General features: G+C 44.7%; 1 protein-coding gene across 1 annotated transcript; it reads left to right on the forward strand.

Annotated features, from left to right (window-relative positions):
* The first annotated feature begins 609 nt into the window (after positions 1-609).
* Positions 610-10,618, forward strand: LOC110002798 (opsin-5-like). The gene is made up of 6 exons (XM_020658453.3): positions 610-829; positions 3,441-3,646; positions 7,097-7,196; positions 8,192-8,296; positions 8,875-9,098; positions 10,029-10,618. Exons 1-6 carry the CDS (start codon positions 691-693, stop codon positions 10,497-10,499), a joined length of 1,245 nt encoding a protein of 414 aa, XP_020514109.2. The 5' UTR covers positions 610-690; the 3' UTR covers positions 10,500-10,618.
* Positions 10,619-21,490: the final 10,872 nt, after the last annotated feature.

Consider the following 21,490-nt stretch of genomic DNA (forward strand, 5'->3'; position numbering starts at 1 on the left):
CCTCATTCTTGTTAACTCTAGCATGTTTACATCATGTTTTTTTACACTGATGTTCAGAATACTCTTACTGTCCTCACATCGAATGTGAAACTACAGCAAGCAGCCAGTTAGCTTAGCTTAGCTTAGCTTAGCTTAGCTTAGTATGAAGACTGGAAACAGATGGCCTGGCTCTTTCCCAACAAAAAAGGTAAAACTGACCAATTGGTATTTTTGAATTTGACTGTATCATGGTATATCTCGTCTGGTAGTGAGTCCCTCCCAGTGACCCGTAACTGGGCCACTGGTTGCTTATCGTACCCCCCTTTCTCCATGACTCACCTGTCTTTTCTGTAACTATCTTAGTCAGGCTAATGCTAACAAATATCTTTAAAAAAAGGAATTCATTCAAGCTAAATCCTCTTAGAACATTATTTCCATTAGGCAACTGGCTGACTAGACATTTCCCAGTGTGCCAGGATTTGCACCCAAAAATCTCGATCTGCTTAAATGTTAAGACTACACAAGGATTACAGGTGCAATCATTGGGAGAGTGAGTGGAGGCGGGTATTAGCAAGCGCATCTAAGCTGGATTTAAAAAGAACTGAGCGTTCATCCATACTGGTGTAACGTTGTAGTGAATCCTGGAGGCAGAGGAGAGCAGTTACTGTAGAAGTCAGCGAGGATTCATGCCTTGGCATCGACACTTAGGCCATGGAAATAACGCTGAAGGCTTTTCCTATGAAGGTAGTGAATATACCATGGAGGAACAATAACCTCAGCACTCTCCATTCAGACCCTCCTCTGTCTGAACAAGGAGAGACTATCATCGGAGTCTACCTGTTGGTGCTAGGTGAGTCAACCTGCATGTCAATATGGGATAGAGGTGTTAGATTTGATTTTGGTTTTTAGCTGCTTTGGGACCATTTTAAGAGGAATGGCTGAATTATAATAATGAACGCCCAAGACAAAACATCCAACATTGTGAGTAAAATGAATATCTATTAAAAGGATGTGGAATCGTATTTTTGCTCATCTCTGCTAAAGACTCGGGAGAATGGCGGCACATCAGTGAAGAGTCAACAACAGTAACTTATGCTTCTCGTGTTTCCAAAGACTAGTGCACTGCTGACAACACGAGTTACACCACGGCACAGTTAGTCCACTTGGGGTTAAAAAGGCTGAGATATAAAAGGTGCTTTCTTAACTGTTATTGTCTCTGTGGTAAACGTGTTCATTTTGCAAAGCAGCAAACCCTTCTCCTTTGTACTCTAATCCTCCTCTCTCTCTATGGAGCGCTCCGTCTCCTGCACTATGAGCCACTTGTCTGTATACTGTCCTCTTCTTTACTCGTTAATGTCTCTGCTGTGGCTTCATTGTGTTGTTCTCTTTTTCACTGATTTATGATCTGAATCTGAACATACAGTATCATGTCTTTTCATTTTGTGTGGAATATCTTTTCATATTTTAATATGTTGTGTCACATCATCCTGTCAGATACCATATGGGTTTATCATATTATATCAGAGGGTATCGGGTTGAGTCTCATTGTTTCATAACGTACCATGAACTCCTGATTTTGATTTTAAACGTAAAAGGAATTTATGAACATTGGGGTAAGGGGCTGCTTGAGGCGTTCCCCACCAGAGGTCGATGCTGTACGGGGGTCCTTGGCATGGCAAAGTTTGGCAGTAGCTTAGTCCACTTGCACTTGGATTTGATAATTTGAGGGTTGCAGGTTCAAGTCCTGTCAGCCTGATGCATCAGCTATGACTAAGTTGACTAAAACCCTACGTTTAGTTAGCTTCTAACCAAGCAGAAAATGCACAAGTATAAAAAACGGGGAGGGCAGTAGCTCAGTCTGTAGGGACTTGGGTTGGGAACCGGAGGGTCGCTGGTTCAAGTGCAGGTGCGGAACAAGTCTGGAAATTGATTAGGTAGCCCTTGAGCAAGGCACTGGATCGTGCAGCCCCTCACTCTGACATCTCTGCATTAATGCGCATCCGCAGGTCATGTTTGTGCATGTGTATTTCCATGTGTGTAGCACGTTTCTCAGTAACCGAGTGTAAACAGAATTTCCCCTCGGGTGTTAATGAAGTATGCAAAAACTAAATCCTGAAGTTAGGGCCGCATGTGATCCGCAGACAGCTGGTGGTGCAGGTTATAATAAATACTGACGCTAAGTCCCTGTGCAGAGTCTCAGTGAAAAAACGCATCGTGATGTGCCATGTAGACCCGATGTGACGATGTCTGTCAGTCTCTCTGTGAGGAAGTTCCTGGTTTGAATCCCCGTCTGTCGGGAGTCTCTCTGTGAGGAGATTCCTGGTTTGAATCCCCCGTCTGTCGGGAGCCTCTCTGTGAGGAGGTTCCTGGTTTGAATCCCCGTCTGTCGGGAGTTTCTCTGTGAGGAGGTTCCTGGTTTGAATCCCCGTCCTTCAGGAGTCTCTCTGTGAGGAGGTTCCTGGTTTGAATCCGCGTCCTTCAGGAGTCTCTCTGTGTGGAGGTTCCTGGTTTGAATCCCCGTCCTTCAGGAGTCTCTCTGTGAGGAGGTTCCTGGTTTGAATCCCCGTCCTTCAGGAGTCTCTCTGTGTGGAGGTTCCTGGTTTGAATCCGCGTCCTTCAGGAGCCTCTCTGTGAGGAGGTTCCTGGTTTGAATCCCCGTCCTTCAGGAGTCTCTCTGTGTGGAGGTTCCTGGTTTGAATCCGCGTCCTTCAGGAGCCTCTCTGTGAGGAGGTTCCTGGTTTGAATCCCCGTCCTTCAGGAGTCTCTCTGTGAGGAGGTTCCTGGTTTGAATCCCCGTCCTTCAGGAGTCTCTCTGTGAGGAGTCTGCATGTTCTCCTCGTTCATGTGTGGGTTCTCTCCTGGTTCTCCGTCTTCCTCCCACAGTCCAAAGACATGCTCTTTAGGTTAACTGCTGACTCTAAATTGTCTGTAGGTGTGAATGTGAGTGTGGCTGGTTGTCTGTCTCTATTTGTCAGCTCTGTGATTGGCTGGTGAACAGTTCAGGGTGTAACCCTGCCTCTTGTCCAATGACAGCTTGGATTGATAACGGATGGATGCATCAATGTGTATAAAGCCAGATTCAGTCTCTTCTAGCTGAGAGTAGAAAAGTTATATTATGAATGTCTTTTTTTGTCTTTTTGGTCGATCCGAAAAACCGATCCAATCTGGATCAGAATCTGTGATTTGATCTGAACCGTGGGATTTGTGATGCATAACACCTCTAAGTGTAACTATACCCTACTCCACCCTCTTCTACTGTACTGTTTTACCTTTAAATACCAATTCAGAGGCCAAATAATACTCATCACAAATCTGATTAATTCTATACTCTGCATAACTCTCCTCAAGTCTTCTTAATGTAAGCAAAACATTCAGAACTTTATTTGTCTAGCTGCCTGTGCTGTGCCGTCCCCGTTCTAAATAACCTCTGTGTAATAAGTGGTGTGTTTGTCTCTCTGCAGGATGGCTCTCCTGGTTTGGAAACAGTTTAGTAATGTTTGTCCTGCACAGACAGAGAGCCACGCTTCAGCCAACTGATTACCTCACGTTAAATCTCGCCATCTCTGACGCCAGCATCTCCGTGTTTGGCTACTCCCGAGGGATCCTGGAAATATTCAATATCTTCAAGGACGACGGCTATTTAATCACCTGGATATGGACCTGCCAGGTAAATGCCACAGTGAGATTAAACTTGCTTTGAATAGAGCGTAAGAACAAGAAGATGGACGGTCGATTTGTTGGTTTAAAAGAGCAGTATGTAACTCTGACCCCTAGTGTTTAAAATGGGTACTGCAGTTCTAAAATTCAATTCAAAACTCAAAAATGCAATTCTAGGCCACCATGTGGTGGACTCTGAAGCTTCAGTGTTTATCCAGCTCTGCATGGGTCTGTAAACCTTTCTGTGTTCTAACCTCTCTCCATTTTTCAAAAGCATCTCCAATATTGATCCTAGTTTGAGCACGTTTCTGCTCGTGGAGCTTATTAGAAACATGCAGAGGCTTTTTAGGTCGGGTACAATCACTTCTATCTGAACCACTTCTCTTGACCGCTTCCATCGCTGCAACACCTGTTGACCTGATAACTGCTCTCATAACTGACAAAATGAGGGGCGTCCAAAACGGCCGTGTGGGGGGGGTCTTGATCAGATAGTAAGATACCTTTATCATCTCACTCTCTACACATGGTTGTAGACCTTTGTGGTTGGACCTTTATGCACAACCTGAATGTGATGACTCTGCAGAAAATAATTTTTAAAAAATTGTATGCATTGATTCACTTGAGCAAATCCTCATTAATAAAGTACATTAAAGGAATCTGTGGGAGTCTTACAGAACACTGAGTCTGCATGTGTGTGTGTGTGTGTGTGTGTGTGTGTGTACAAAGGATTATGCTAGTAGCCATGTGGGCTGGAGGTTAAATCTGTAATGAGATTACCCCCGTGGAGACCTTTAAACCAGGGAAACTCTTTGAGCAGAATGGTACCTGTCAACAAGCAAACAGGAAACAAATAAGGCGTTAGGGTTAGGGTTAGGGTTCGTTGCATAATTTAACCTCCATGTTTTCATGTTTTCGACTGATTTTGGAGTAGAGTTGTGTGTGACGTTTCTAAGAAGAAGTGCTCGTTCCTGTGTTCCCCTCCTGCCACAGGCTCGGCCTGAAATGAAATAGTTGTCATACTTTGACTTGAAATTCATCCAGAGGTATTTTGTCTTGCTCAGGGCGAGCTGTGCTGGAAACGGTGATCCCCGTGTAGCAGTGAGAATGAAAACAAGCTGCTGTGAAGGGGACCCTTTCAGTCCGGGACCAGAGTTTAGACCCTGTAAATAAAGATGTGCTGCACCTTAAGGCTTCACTACAGATGAGCTCATGTTTCAGACATCCAACCTCAGGTTTTCAGGTGAAGGAGAAATATTGGGATAGCAGTACGCCCCTCTCGTTTCACTGTCCCCTGAGAGAGGTGGGCAGAGAGAGGGAGTAAATAAAGCAGGTGGGGGGGGGGGGCTAAGAAGAGACAGAAATAGAGGAGGGAAGGAACAGGAAGGTGAAGGAGACAGGCATGTGAGAAGCATTAGCAGATTACTGCATGGAGCATGATGGGACATGAAGGGCTGCAAGCAGATCTGCATGTTGTTCAGCCTATGGGAGAGGATATTAATGAATATGAGGAGGGAGCCTGGAGGTGGTTTCTGATGCTGCAGAGGGGGAATGCACATAAAAGATGGCAGAGGAAGTGGAAGAGGTGAATAAAAACCAATAAAACCTTTTTCTCAAAGCCGGGGCAGACTGTGCAGCGGTGATACTTTAAGATGAGCTCAGAGGATGAAATCACATCGTTTCTTCAAAGCTGCAGATTTAAGGCACAACGTTTCTATTCTTAGAAGAACAGATAATGTACATTCAAGTGGTGCTGAATTAAAATAAGACCAGTCTAGACGGTGGTTTGTGCCGTAATCTGCTGAATGTGAGGGTGTAAAAACGTGATGACTGACAGTAATAGGATTAGGACTAAGGAAGATCAAGACATTAACCAGCGAGAGACCTGAACTGATCCGTGTCACCTGGAAACGGCACAGCGGGCCGCCGGAGCCAGACTTGAACAACGGCAAGCACAACAGATCCAGAATAAGAGACTGGACGTTCACAGCTTTGTGGTTAAAGGATCAGTTTGGTGTTTTTTCAGTGTGGTAGGATGAGGTGAATAGTAAGTGTATTAACCACATGAGGTGTCGATCAGCTCGGACCATTTATTGAGAATCCAGTCAGCAGAGAAGTCATGCTTTACATGTAGACTGTAAATATTAAAGAGTGACGTCACCCTGTCCCTGCAGGGGGCGCTGGAGTCCCATCGATGGCGGTCTCCATGCTGGAAATGCTGTCTCAGTCTAACTTTCAGTCAACCTAACGACAGGCTGAGAGCTGGAGCTGAGGCGGGTTTTAAACCTCCTGACGAACCGTTAAGGCCTTTGCACCCTGAGCCGAGTGGTTAGTGCGCGCCCCATGTACAGAGGCTGTAGTCGTCGAAGTGGGTGGACCAGGTTCAAATCCGACCTGTGGCTCCTTTACAGTATCTCGACGATAAGGGCATAAAAAGCCCCCAAAAATAATAGTACAACATAAACAGGATGTCAGTGGTGCAGTTCAACACGCTGCACGCTGCACATAATGGGAAAAAAAATAATGACAGATGAAAGTTTCAAACATGACGGACACAACATGAGGTCGTATTTCTTTTTTTAACGTGCGTCAATTCTAGACAAATAAAAATGGACTCACTGTGCAAACACCGCCCCCGCCTGTCAATCAGGTCAGCGGTGTGAAATACGCAGCAGAGAAAATGTGTCGGCCATATTTTGTGTTGTCCTGTGAGGTGCAGGCAATTCTCGATAAAACACCACGACTCTGAGCGTTTCCTGACTTACCCGGCCGAGCTGAGCGGCATCCCTGACTGCTGATAAACTTACCGCACTTCAAACTTTACTTTAAAATGATTTATTCATTTTTCCTTATCCATCATTACACTTCAGTTACTTTATTCATTTCAGTATTTACCTTTATAGTTATATTATATTAGTTGTTCCACTTTTCACCATGCACCTTATAACTTATCATTTAGATTTTGCCTACTTGCACATAGTTCTGTATATATATATGTATTTCTCGTTTACTGCACATAGTTCTGTTTACATCTGTTAGTCCGATCACTGTCCACTTATATCTACTCCTTTATATTTTATATTTTGTATTTTGATTTAAGTTTAAGCTTTGAGTTGTATTTAAATTGACACTTTATATTTTAGGTTTAAAATGTTTCGTTAACTTGCACTGTTGTTAATTCACTGCTCTGTGTGTCTTTGCATTGCCCCCCGGGGACAAATAAAGTTTTTTGAATTGAATTGAATTGAATTAAATTTCCTCCACTAGAGGAAAAAGTCCTGCAGCTCCCGTCAGAGGAAACGTTGTCTGGAACACTTTGGCTTAAAACCAGACAGTGAGCTCTCCTCGGCTGCAGCGTCTCTATCTGATAAAGTCTAAAGGAAAACAAAGGCCTGCAACATGTAAGACTCAGCCTGAGGACAGGGGCCTGATTCACCGACCTCTTCTCTGTTTTCTCTTCCAGGTAGACGGGTTCTTCACCTTGCTGTTCGGCCTCGCGAGCATCAACACCCTGACTGTCATCAGCATCACCAGATACATTAAAGGGTGTCACCCCAACAAAGGTGAGAGAGCTGAACCTCCTGAGAGAACGTAAAGAGCGCCTCAGACCCAGCGTCTCCTCCGCCTGCCTCACATTCCTGCGCTTCTTATCTGACAGAAAAGTGTGGTTCAGGCTGCTTATGAAACCTTATTACCCGCTGCAGCTCGGGGAAATTACTACCACCCGTCTCCAGCAGTTTTATTTACATCGCACCAATGTGTCATTTAGTAAATCAGAGGTGACGCGCTCTATTTTTGGATGCTGAAGAATGTCTTAATTACACACAAATTAGACAGAGCCCGTGTTGTCAGAATGGGATTTTTACAGCGTTTGTGGTTTTTCATAAAACATAAGCAACATAAAAACCTGTATGTGGGTTTAAACCATGAAAAGCTGCTGGTGCATGTTTGATATCAACACATTTACTGTGTGCAGCTGCAGGTTCTGCAAACAGCAGGAGAATTAAGGTAACAGACATCAGGACTTTTATTAAAAGTGATGTCATGTCCTCAAACTCCAAAAGAAACCTCCAAAGACAGCTCGGGTCACCAGAACCAAATGGAACCAAAAACAGGCCTGTTTTTGGTTCCATTTGGTCCTGGTGCACCTTACTGCCAAATTTCCTCATAGCCTGTGCACGTTGCAGTTTTGCTCCGTCTGATGGCGTGCGCCCCGCCCCTAAATCTGAGGAACAGAGAATCCAATCGTCCCAACTGGGCTGAACTTTTCACACAGCGTTGACATCAGATTATCGGTGCTCAGAAACTGAGCGAGCTGATTTTCCTCCTCCTGAACACAAAGAGAAGGGGACTTTGTCAACAGAGGGTCTGTTCAGATGTTTGCAAAGGCTGCAGATAGAAAAAAAGACTCCATTGTTGAGGAAATGTCACAACATTCAGAACGAGTCAAGAATGCTGCATCTTTAAAAAGCCTCTCTCACTTTTTCCATCCTGTGCTCGCCAGAGTCAAAACGTTTAACCTTTTCAAAGAGCGAACTGTTTCATCGTGTTTCTGCAGCTTACTGCATCAGCATCAACACCATCGCTGTGGCTCTGATCTGCATCTGGACCGGAGCCGCGTTCTGGGCCGGAGCTCCTCTGCTGGGCTGGGGGAGCTTCACAGGTACACACACACACACACACACACACACACACACACACACACACACACACACACAGACACACAGACACACACACACACACACACAGAGAGACACACACACACACACACACACACAGACACACACACACACACACACACACACACAGAGAGACACACACACACACACACACACACAGAGACACACACACACACACACACACACACACACACACACACACACACACACAGACACACACACACACACACACACACACACACACACACACACACACACACACACACACACACACACACACACACACACAGACATACAGACACACAGACACACACACACACACACACACACACACACAGAGAGACACACACACACAGACACACACACACACACACACAGACACACACACAGACACACAGACACACAGACACACACACAGACACACAGACACACACACACACACACACGCACACACACACACACACGCACACACACACACAGAGAGACACACACACACACACACACACACACACACACACACACACACACAGCTGTCCTGACTTTGTCGTCTTCTGTCCCTCAGATCGAGGGTACGGTACCTGTGAGGTGGACTGGGCCAAAGCTAATTACTCCACCATCTACAAGTCGTACATCATCTCCATCCTCATCTTCTGCTTCTTCATCCCCGTCATGATCATGCTCTTCTCCTACGTCTCCATCATCAACACGGTGAAAAACACCAACGCCATGTCGGCTGACGGCTCACTAACCGCCCGTCAGAGGAAGGTGGAGCGAGACGTCACAAGGGTAGGCAAACCTCCCAACATGAAAATGTTTATTCAGGGCCGTGTCCAGAACTTTTTGGACTGGGGTGGCCCAAACGGCACCACTGACTTGTGCGGGGGAGGCGGGGGGGGGGGGGGGGGGGGACTGAAGTTTGTGTGAAACGAAACGATGGAGTCTTAAAATACATAAACGGTCTTCATCAGGTCATGAGTCTGAGGCCAACTCTCCATCAATCGAGTTCAGTAAATGCACAAGTCTGAGTCCAAGTCCGAGGCGAGTCATGAGACCTGAAATCAGGACTCCAGTCGGACTCCAGTCCTCTAACCTTCATGTGCAGAACACGCTGTCACATCAGCTGTTCAGACTGAACTCAGATCTCTCCTGCAGATTTCACAGATGATGCATGCCAGAATCAGAATCAGAATCAGAATCAGAATCAGAATCAGAATCAGAATCAGAATCTGGGTTTATTGCCAAGTACATTTACACATACAGTGAATTTGACTTGGTGTATTGGTGCTAAACAATTAACAAGGAAATAAAGCAGAACTAGAAACAACTTAAATAATACAGAATAAGAAGATATTACAATATATAAAATAGAATTTAAAAATATAAAATTATGAAAAATAAAAAACACAAAATGTACAAAAGGTGCGATGTAGGAGCTGTTTTCTTTTTGAAACAAACAGAGACAACCAAATCAGTTCCCTGTCCACACACAGTTAAGCTGCTGTGTCAGTACTCCAGCTTTGCAGACGGGCTGTGCTGGCTGCCGTCTCCTGCAGGAAGCGCTGTGTGTGTGTGTTTGTGTGTGTGTGTGTGTGTGTGTGTCGACTTCTACTTTGTGCAACCGCTCCTCAAGAAAAGCTGAACTTTGCCTTTAAATCCTGATTTCAAAGTATCCTCCTCTGAGTCCTGACGATTGTTCCCTCATGTTCCTCTCTCCAGATCTCCATTGTGATCTGCATGGCGTTCATCATGGCCTGGTCTCCGTATGCAGTGGTGTCTATGTGGTCGGCCTGGGGCTTCCACGTGCCAAGCACCACCAGCATCATCACGCGTCTCTTTGCCAAGTCCGCCAGCTTCTACAACCCGCTCATCTACTTCGGCATGAGCTCCAAGTTTCGCAAGGACGTGTCGGTGCTGCTGCCGTGCGCCAAGGAGCGCCGGGAGGTGGTGCGTCTACAGCACTTTAAAAACATCAAGCCCAAGGCGGAGGCCACGCCCCCGCACGCATCAATTCCTGTTCAGAAGATTCAGGCAAAATACATCAAAGCGGAATCCAACAATCCTGACAGCGACTCAGGGGTCAACAGCCCCCCTCAGACCCCCCCGTCTGACCCACAGGAGCAGATCCACGTGGACCTGCCTTTGCCCTCGCACATCGAGACATCCGAGTACTGGTGTGACCGTCTCTGAGGACTGTCTGCGTCTCACACCACGACGGGAGATTATCTGTATTTTTCTATGTTCTGCTCTCACCTGTGTGTATGAACTGTGTGTGTAATGAATGTTAATAAATTATTTTCTCAACCTCACACACTTCTTTAAAGCTTTTGGAAAAAAAACTTATTTTAAACAAATGATTTCCTGAAGTCACAGAACAGAAGTAAGAGAAGAAGAAGAACAGATGTTATGAAGTTAAAGTCGTGCACTCGATGCTCACAGTGTCTGAAGGACATTTAGAATTATTCAACGGAATTCAAACATCAAATCAAAGAACAGAGAGTAACGGCCTGTGACCACTGAGGCCATTTGTTTTTGCACTGTCAGCGCCCATTTTCCATAAAAACACATGTGGGTCAGTCTGTAGGAAAACGCCTTAATAGTCAGCTGTTTTTTGTAGCTGTGCTCAGGCAAATGTCCCTTCTCCATCACAGACCAATAGAAATCAAGAAGGGGCAGGACTTTTGTCAACAAAAATTGTGGAAGTGAAACTTATCTGACTCGACTTTTAAAGGAACAATAGAAGGTCTAAAGCAAGCAGCAACCTCCGATGTTGAAAAATGAAGCCGGTGCTGCAGAACAACATCCTGCAGTTCCTGGAGTGTCCACTAGAGGCTGGCTGCAGAAGAACAGGAAGTCACATACACACCCATTCTAAAAAGTCTGTTTTTACAGCAGAGATGAACATGTTTACAGCCTGGTTCAAAAAACCAAATAGGTGTGATTAGCTCATGTCTGGATGGACACACACTGTACGGGGGGTGAATGTTTTGATGACTCATCAGTTTTGATTTGATGAAGGATAAGAGTTATTCACAATAAGGCGTGTAGCTGACCTGATTGACAGGTGGGCGCGGTGTAACGGTTTGTCAGGAGGTTTAAAACCCGCCTCAGCTCCAGCTCTCAGCCTGTCGTTAGGTTGACTGAAAGTTAGACTGAGACAACATTTCCAGCATGGAGACCGCCATCGATGGGACTCCAGCGCCCCCTGCAGGAACAGACGGATTTCCTGGGTGCCAATAACCTAGTGGTGGCACCAATCAAGGAGCTGTAGGTTCTAGTCCTTCTGCTGCATGAAATTCCCTCCTCTCTACTCCCAACATTTTTCTTTTCAACTGTCCGATCCGTTTCTCAAGATCTCCACTTATCCATGTCGTTGTCTAAACGCCGCTTCTTCTCCTCTGATGGTGACCTGATTTCTTAAGATCTAGAGAAAACAACTGAAACTTACTCATTATCATTGAAGAAACATGTAAAATAAAAAGTATGGGATGGGTTCATGTCCTCTGGGGCTTTGGTTACTGAGGCAGTAACATCTGGAAACACTGAGCCATCCTCGACCAATCAGAAGCATGAGATGGCACAAAGCTCTTCCCCCTGAGGGCACTTAAACTCTCAAGTATCTCGCTCATTCCTCGGAGGAACATTGGCGCTACACGTTACAGAACATTGTCCTTTCACGCCTCCGTTTATTGGAGCTCCATCATGTCAATCAACCAAGACCGGGTTGGAGTTTATCTGGAAATGAGGCAAAGTCTCTCTTTCCACACAGAAACTGTGAGAACTCGTTCCATTGGCGGAGGTGAGTTAGCTCTGCTGAAACAGCACCTTCCCAACATCAATGGGTAATTATTTACTTGAGCCGTGAAGGTTTAATTTAAAGAAAAAGTTCCAGAGGTGTTTCCTGCGGTTCTGTAAAGACCTTAATCACACGCACAATGAGCTCTTTATAGCAGCTCTTAAGACGTTTAAATCAAAATGGCAATCAGCCTCAGGATAACATCTATACACAGAGCTGCTGTGCCAATCTGCGTAAACACACACAGCTCGCCCTGTTACACAGCTGAGGAAGCCATATGACTGTGTATGTGTTTGGGGGGGTCAGTGGGGGTGCACATGAACCCCACAGTGACAGTGGGTGGGACTTTCCCAAAGAGGTGTTGATTGTTTTATTGTGTGGAGGAGGAGAGATGCTCCGGGTGAGAGTTTACACACTTCTCTTGTCTTTCACACCTGCAACAATGTGTGAACACAGCCCAAACATTTCCTTAACTTCACTCGGACCTGATGTGTGAGCACGGCATGTAAAAGTCAGGAGAATTCACCACGAGCAGGAGTTGGCGTTTATACCAAGCGACCGCTGCGACCGTTGTCCACGTTGTGAAGAAGCTTCATTCTCTCGTCTGCTCGTCTTCTTCTCTACTCGTTTATACACAAAGCTCTGCTGTAAAGACAAAACGTTTCATCATAAAGTCAGACTTGTTGCTTTGTCCGCTGTTTCCATGTCATTCTTTTTATGTCATATCCTGCCTCCTGAGACCCCGCCCCCTCCTGGGGAAAATTTCACACAAGAAGGGACATGCATGAATAACAACTTTAGAACATTTAAAGGAGCAGCCTGTCCGGAAATTCAGTCAGAGATTTTATCGATCAACTAGTTATTTATCAAAGACTGTAAATATGAACCTTTGAAGCCTGTTCCTACAGGGGGCGCTGGAGTCCCATCGATGGCGGTCTCCATGCTGGAAATGCTGTCTCAGTCTAACTTTCAGTCAACCTAACGACAGGCTGAGAGCTGGAGCTGAGGCGGGTTTTAAACCTCCTGACAAACCGTTACACCGCGCCCACCTGTCAATCAGGTCAGCTACACGCCTTATTGTGAATAACTCTTATCCTTCATCAAATCAAAACTGATGATGTCTATAGGGTCTGTTGGGGCCCTTCCACCAGCACTGAGCAGGGCAGTGAGAGTGGATGATGTCAGATGGTGCCACCTTAGGGAGGTTTATACTGTCATTGCAAAATTTGCTAATTTTGTGTTGCTCCCCCTTCTGGTCTGGGGCCCCCCTACTGGTCTGGGGCCCCAAGCAGTTGCCTGCCTTGCCTGTTGACAGGCAGCGCCCCTGCATGTGTCCATAGCTCAGCCAGAGACCTCCACCTGAACTCTGGAGTCTGATGGATGCTCATGGTTCAGATCATAAATGTCATATTTGCACTTTTTTTTGATGAATTGTGGGTAATTGTTGGTTTATGTATCTCCAGTTTTTTCTGCATGATTTGACTTTTTCTTCATGAATTCGGTCATATTGTGAACTTGAGCTTCTTTTTCTAAGTTTAGTGAACCAAACAACCTTTGTCCCTCTGAAGTTTAACTTCTATTCAAAGCAGATCAGCACAGTCACAGATCGGGGTTTCCTTCCTTATATAACTGAGACATTGCAGCTTGACGAGCTGAAATCCTCTCAATAAGATATTAAATTAAACTTTTATTTTTTATCTTCTTCGGTCTTTAACTTGTCAATCAAGCTTGAGGATGTTCGCAGCGTTACGTTCCGCTGCTGTTGGTCTCTGCATCATCGCCCCGGGTCACTGATCTCCTCCTGCCTCATGGGTGCAGCGCAGGGTGCCTGAAGTGGGACGGGCAAACAGGAGAAACCCCAGCCCCGTCCCGATCTGCACGTTTAATGAGCGCTCCGATCCTGCAGGAGGAAAAGTCCAGGTGGAACAGTTCCGCGCTCTCTGGTCGCTTTTCCATGAAAGCGTAAAAAGGATTTTGGGGGGAAACTGCGCGTGGATTTACGTTTCTTTAACGGCTAGAGGACTTTTTTAAGAAACCTTCTCAGGTAAGTTCACTTTTATTTCTCTGAGCAGATGAGGATTTGGAAAAGAAAGCTTCCATTCAGCCGAGCAGATGAGCTGGTGATGTTGTGTTCGTTGCTGCGTGGCATGAAGGAATTATCATGTTTTTAAATAATGCGTAATTACGCACGTTTGGCGTCCAAAATGTCCAAGAACATTTTAGTATTTTGACTAATGAAGCCTGTAGGGGTTTCATGAGATTTGTAATGTTTTCTTCACTTTTACTTCTGTTGAATTTCAGCTCAGCTCGTAAGATTTGACAGGCTGTCCAAATAAGAGAACTGCTGCTTGAATTCGGTGTTTGTTTGACTTGATTTCCCCCCTTGAACAGCCTCCCCCTCCTCTTTCCTAAAGTAAATGTTTTAGCTGAATGAAATCAGCCATGTCAGGATCATTCATGCTGCAGCCTGTGGAAAATAATCCTGTTTTTATATTTATTTTTTTACTCCTTCTCCGGGGCAGCCCGAGCTTCTCTGTTTAGAAATGACTCATTTGGTTTGTGTAATGAGCAGACATATGAGAGGAGAATTCTCCTGCATACTGTACATTGTTTGACATTTCTCCGTGTATCCTCTCTAACATTTCTTTACTGGTTGAAGCAGCCTGATTAAGAGCAGGTGGTCTCCATACCTACATGTCCAGCAGCACACTGCAGGCTGCGGCTTGCGCTGAAGCTGGTGCCAAGAATTAAAGTAATTCAGCCTGTTCAGAGCTTGATAAACAAATAGTGTCCCTGCAGCAGCACCAAAAGGCTTCAGAACTGACCTTGTAGAGACATGTTGGCTTTCTTGTGTGTCTGATCTCTCCTACAACACTTGGCACATAACATGCTTACAGTACGTTTCTGACACCTGTGAGTGCTGGGATTTTACACTCCCTGGCACTGGGTGTGTGCAAACACTGTCTCAGGCATGCATTCACTGGAATCACTCAGGAACAGATTTAAACCAGGTTCGAGGTGGGTCATGGTACTCAAAATACGCCTTAATTGCCTCTAGTGAAAACATGCAATTTATTTACACCCAAAAAACAGGAATGTGGGCGCTGCAGAAACTGAAGAAGATGAAATCCAGTCGTTTTGTTTTTATGTAGAGCTGCATGGCCTGATGTTTCAGCACGACAGAGGCGGGATGTTGAAGCTCCTGTGAGGAGTTTTTAGCTGGTTATGGAACAGACTGACATGTTTACTGAAGCCTCTTAAAGAGCTAGAAAAGCAAACGAGACGATCAGGGTTAAAACTGATTATTTCTTTATAGTTATTTTTAAAGGCCTGAAACCACTGCTGCAGGGACGGTGTCTTCATAGAGTCCTACTGAAACTCCCTTCATCAATTTGTTTTGACCCAAAGATTCACAGTAACTCCTCATTTTTGTGCATATCGTGGCGCCCTTCACTGCCACTTAATGCTACTGTTTCCACATCACGATTTAAAGCAACGATCTGCAACTTTTTCCCCTTTAAAACAATCTTTTCAAAGTCGATCTACTAGAACAATAACTTCAAACAAGGGGAATGATGTCTCTTTTACTGCCATTTTCACATATCTGTGGGTGCCACAGGTTTGCTCCTTCGGACAGGAGAACTACAAGATAACAGGAGAACTACAAGATAACAGGAGAACTACAAGATAACAGGAGAACTACAAGATTACAAGAGAACTACAAGATCACAGGAGAACTACAAGATTACAAGAGAACTACAAGATCACAGGAGAACTACAAGATAACAGGAGAACTACAAGATAAAAGGAGAACTACAAGATTACAAGAGAACTACAAGATCACAGGAGGACTACAAGATCACAAGAGAACTACAAGATCACAGGAGAACTACAAGATAACAGGAGAACTACAAGATTACAAGAGAACTACAAAATCACATGAGAACTACAAAATCACATGAGAACTACAAAAATCACATGAGAACTACAAGATCACAGGAGGACTACAAGATTACAAGAGAACTACAAGATCACAAGAGAACTACAAGATCTCAGGAGAACTACAAGATCACAGGAGAACTACAAGATCACAGGAGGACTACAAGATCACAAGAGAACTACAAGATCACAGGAGAACTACAAAATCACATGAGAACTACAAAAATCACATGAGAACTACAAGATCACAGGAGGACTACAAGATTACAAGAGAACTACAAGATCACAAGAGAACTACAAGATCACAGGAGAACTACAAGATCACAGGAGGACTACAAGATCACAGGAGGACTACAAGATCACAAGAGAACTACAAGATCACAGGAGAACTACAAGATCACAGGAGAACTACAAGATCACAGGAGGACTACAAGATCACAGGAGGACTACAAGATCACAAGAGAACTACAAGATCACAGGAGGACTACAAGATTACAAGAGAACTACAAGATCACAAGAGAACTACAAGATCACAGGAGAACTACAAGATCACAGGAGGACTACAAGATCACAGGAGGACTACAAGATCACAAGAGAACTACAAGATCACAAGAGAACTACAAGATCACAGGAGAACTACAAGATCACAGGAGAACTACAAGATCACAGGAGGACTACAAGATCACAAGAGAACTACAAGATCACAGGAGAACTACAAGATCACAGGAGGACTACAAGATCACAGGAGGACTACAAGATCACAAGAGAACTACAAGATCACAGGAGGACTACAAGATTACAAGAGAACTACAAGATCACAAGAGAACTACAAGATCACAGGAGAACTACAAGATCACAGGAGGACTACAAGATCACAGGAGAACTACAAGATGAGATTACAAGAGAACTACAAGATCTCAGGAGAACTATAAAATCACAGGAGAACTACAAGATCAGATCACAGGAGAACTACAAGATCACAAGAGAACTACAAGATCACAGGAGAACTACAAGATCACAGGAGGACTACAAGATCACAAGAGAACTACAAGATCACAGGAGAACTACAAGATGAGATTACAAGAGAACTACAAGATCACAAGAGAACTATAAAATCACAGGAGAACTACAAGATGAGATTACAAGAGAACTACAAGATCACAAGAGAACTACAAGATTACAGGAGAACTACAAGATCACAGGAGGACTACAAGATCACAGGAGGACTACAAGATCACAAGAGAACTACAAGATCACAGGAGAACTACAAGATGAGATTACAAGAGAACTACAAGATCACAAGAGAACTACAAGATTACAGGAGAACTACAAAATGAGATTACAAGATAACTTCAAGATCACAGGAGGACTACAAGATCACAGGAGGACTACAAGATCACAAGAGAACTACAAGATCACAGGAGAACTACAAGATGAGATTACAAGAGAACTACAAGATCACAAGAGAACTACAAGATTACAGGAGAACTACAAGATGAGATTACAAGATAACTTCAAGATCACAGGAGGACTACAAGATCACAGGAGGACTATAAGATCACAGGAGGACTACAAGATCACAGGAGGACTATAAGATCACAGGAGGACTATAAGATCACAGGAGGACTATAAGATCACAGGAGAACTACAAGATCACAAGTTTGACTTCACTTTTCCTTTTGTAAAGTTATGATTATAATTGATGTCAGCTATAATAATGTTTAAAAAGCTACACATTGAAACAGGCATGTTTCTTTAGCTTGAATACATTATGAGTGGATAACAGTTCACACGTCACCTTCCCAACATGAAGACAGAGTTAACCTGAATAAACAGAGAGAATAAAACACAGAATAGATGATTCTGTGGCTAACACATGGCGTGATACAGAATGAGAGGATGAACATCAACACTGCAGATTCAGACCAGAGACACTCTGAATCTGTATTTCCTCTCTGCTCTATTTTAATTTGTAGCTTCTCCAGATTTGAGCTGAGCTTCAGTTAGCTTTGCACACTAACAGCCGCTGGAAACGTCCTCCAGAGACACTTTTAACTTCCACACTGTCAGCACATTTCAGAGCTGAACTGCACTTTAACACTTTCACTGAACAAAACACAAAACAATCACTTCTACTTGTACCAGAGTCTTTTTTGTTTACTCCGGTATCTGCATCTCTATTTCAGTGAAGAATGTATTTACGTTTGAAAGAAAACTGATTAAGCTTGGTTTCACCCTGAGGGACCCGGGCCCCTGGATCTGAGTAAATCGTGCCCAATTTGAAAACGCGACAACGAGTTGGAAAATGTGTGGGGAAAAAACACCTGCTGAGGATTATCAGCAGTTATCAACAGCTGCCATCAAACCATTATGTGTGTGTGTGTGTGTGTGTGTGTGTGTGTGTGTGGTCTGCGGGTGTTTTGGCACATTCAGCGTTGTATACCTCACACTCGTTGTATACCTGTGACGCTCCTGCAGGCGGGCATTTTGAATCTTTTGTGCAGCTGAAGTTCATAAAGTTCATCTGGCTGCAGCAGCTGAAACTCAGAGCTGTGCGTTGTTTAATCCCCCGTCGAGGTCGTTTTGTAATCCATGTTGTAGTGAGAACGTTGCCATGAATTGAATTTCACATTAATTCCTCAAACTATGCGACCCGTCTGAGCCACAGGGTTTAAGACGACTGAGCCCGGGGACATTTCATCTCTGGCCGAGGCTGAGAGAAAAGTTTATTTTGTCCCGAGTTTCTTAAAGTCGGTGTTAACTTGTTTTTTTTTTATGTATTTATATTCTAAGAGAAAGTTTATCAGTAGTTGGGATCTTAAGTTCCTGAAAAAAAAGTGTAATCTAAAAGAAAAACAAACAAAAGCCCTGTCTCGATATCCACACATCTGTCTCTGTGTCCTTTACTTGTGCGTTCCTTCTTAAAGGTGCAGGACGGTAGGCTGTCCCAATTCTCTAAGGTTGTTCTCCAGGGTTGCCCTCATGCACCCTAAGGCCGCTCTCTCGTCCGCTTCCATCGCTGCAACACCTGTTGACCTGATAACTGCTCTCATATCTGACAAACCGAGGGGCGTCCAAGACGGCCGTGTGGGGGGGTGTCTTAAAAGCGCCTACCTTCTCTGGTCCAAACAAATCCAGAGCATTCAGGAGCAGAATCTAAAGTTAGAAGGAGGACATACTGGCTGCTGCATTGTTGTCAGAGAAGCCAGCACTTCAACATAGCATGTTTCCTTAATGATCAGATAGTAAGATACCTTTATCATCTCACTCTCTACTTCAGTCACTAGGAGGAAAAGAATCGTACCTGATGTGACAAACAAACCCTACGATACAGGAGATGCTCAGTGTGACAGACATGATCATGAAATAAACATGTTTACATCAGCGTCCCACCATGAGGGTTGTTAAGGGTTAACTCTTAAAGCCCTCATGTACCGCAGCCTCCTCCTTAACTATCAGAGTCATGATCAGGTATCCTGGATCTCAGTTTGTTTTACTTCAGCATGTTTATGTGTGTGTGTGTGTGTGTGTGTGTGTGTGTGTGTGTGTGTGTGTGTGTGTGTGTGTGTGTGTGTGTGTGTGTGTGTGTGTGGAGCAACTCTCTGCAGCTATTATCTCCTGTAGAGGAAACTCCCTCCAGTTTTGGTGAACATATATCATTTTCTGTGATTCCTGCAGGAGGAGGCTCAGAGAGCACAGATTAAAACGCCTCTAATGATCGTCTTTGTTTCCTACGGTGACGTCACGCCTCCTTCAGGAACAGCGTCTGTTTGAAGACTTTTCTTGGCGTATTTAAACGAGTTTTGTTTCATAGTTTGTCGTCTTGCAGGTGTCTGATGGGTCAATCTGTAGAGGTCGTGTTATCCATGAAAGGACGCTGACTCACCTCTCTTGTACTGTACATGTAAATATTTGCCCCAGCTTGTTCCCGCGCCTCGGCTCCACCCCCCCCCCGTCCCCCCATCAGGACAAATTGTAGTCCTGCCTGTGCAGCGGGGATCTACCTTCTTGTCAGAGCACACCGCCGCAGTGGAAAAATCACGTCAGTGCTCGTGAATGTCTGATAAAAATGCCGAGCCGCATCAGGGAAAGTCCTGTCTCTGCCAGCTGCTGACATATCATCTTTAACACGGTGTGGTGTGCTCCCCCTAAAACTGTCTTTGTCAGCGAGAGGTCATGACCTCAGGAACGCACCAAACATTCAGCAGCTACAGAGTGCAGAGAGGCTGATGTTCTGTTTGTGAATTTGAGCTCTGACACTGTAAAACAAATCCTGTTAAAATTACATCACTGCTGTGATTTATTAAGTTAAGGAGGAGGCCTCGCTCAGGAGGAAGATGGTTTCTGTTTGAGTTTTAAAGGAATAGTTCAAAAGTCTGGCTTACAAACAGATAAAAAGGTTTATAATTTAGATTAAGCTTCATCCAGAAGCGGTTTATCTTACAGGTTAAAAATCACAAAATCTGTAAAACCCACTTCTCCATGTTCCTCTAACACTAACATGTGTCTCTAGTCCGTCTACAAACCCCCCAATGATGAGAAAAGTCCATCCTCTCCGTCTTCTGCCTGCTCCACTTTTCAGAAAATGTGTGCTCAAACAGGTCGTTTGGAGATGTTCCCTTCATGACATCACAAAGGGCAGTAGCCCCTCCCCCAGGTGGGTGACACTCCCACAGCTAGGTGTTTGTTCTGCCCTCTGAGTCTGCCTTCTCACCGTAAACAATAGGACATGGAGCGAGAAAGACCGAGTATACCCAAGACCTTCCAGAGAGGGGGCGTGGTCAGACACAGCTCATTTACATATTTAAAGCTACAGACACTCAAGCCCTTCGAGAGCTGAATGTTATTTGGACAGATTCTGAAATTTTACACGGGTTTGTTTGTTTTCCACAGACTGTACACGGAGGAGGACGAAGCTAGCTGTGTCGAAGCTAACGTAATGTCCCGCCTTCTGTCTTGTGATTGGTTCGTTCATGTTTCAGTAGGAAATACGTCGTAAGATACACTTGAAGCGCCGTTTCATGAGGACTTAAATCGTCTATTGTAGAATAAATGGAACCATATTTGACTAAACGAACATCACGCTGTCACTCGCTCGTTAGGAAAACATTTACTTTTCTTTTACATTTTGTATTTTATTCCTCTGCTTAACGTCTCTCAGCGTCTCTCAGCGTCCGTTTCATTCTGCAAACACACAAAACGTCCGCAGCAGTGAGCGTGCACTGCGTCTGACCTCGCCTCAGATCTCGCTGTATGACCTGCTGGTGTGTGGCGACGGGGGACAGACGTGACACCGCCCCTCCTGGGAGGTACAACATTCCTGTGTTAACAGGGAGGCCTCAGTCATCACCTCCTCAGTCAGGAGCCTGGAGCGAGCAGTGCTGAGGACGCTCTCCTGTTTGAGTGTGTGAGACGTTTTGTATGCGTCTGTCTCCGCTCACACTCT

The sequence above is a fragment of the Labrus bergylta genome, chromosome 10 (assembly GCF_963930695.1).
Source record: "Labrus bergylta chromosome 10, fLabBer1.1, whole genome shotgun sequence".
NCBI lineage: Eukaryota > Metazoa > Chordata > Actinopteri > Labriformes > Labridae > Labrus > Labrus bergylta.

Excerpts from the sequence above, each read along its gene's own strand:
- LOC110002798 (XM_020658453.3), top strand. The coding sequence starts at position 691 with ATGGAAATAACGCTGAAGGCTTTTCCTATGAAGGTAGTGAATATACCA. Across the intron at positions 7,197-8,191 it reads AGGGTGTCACCCCAACAAAG|CTTACTGCATCAGCATCAAC; the intron begins GTGAGAGAGCTG and ends GTGTTTCTGCAG. Across the intron at positions 9,099-10,028 it reads TGGAGCGAGACGTCACAAGG|ATCTCCATTGTGATCTGCAT; the intron begins GTAGGCAAACCT and ends TCCTCTCTCCAG.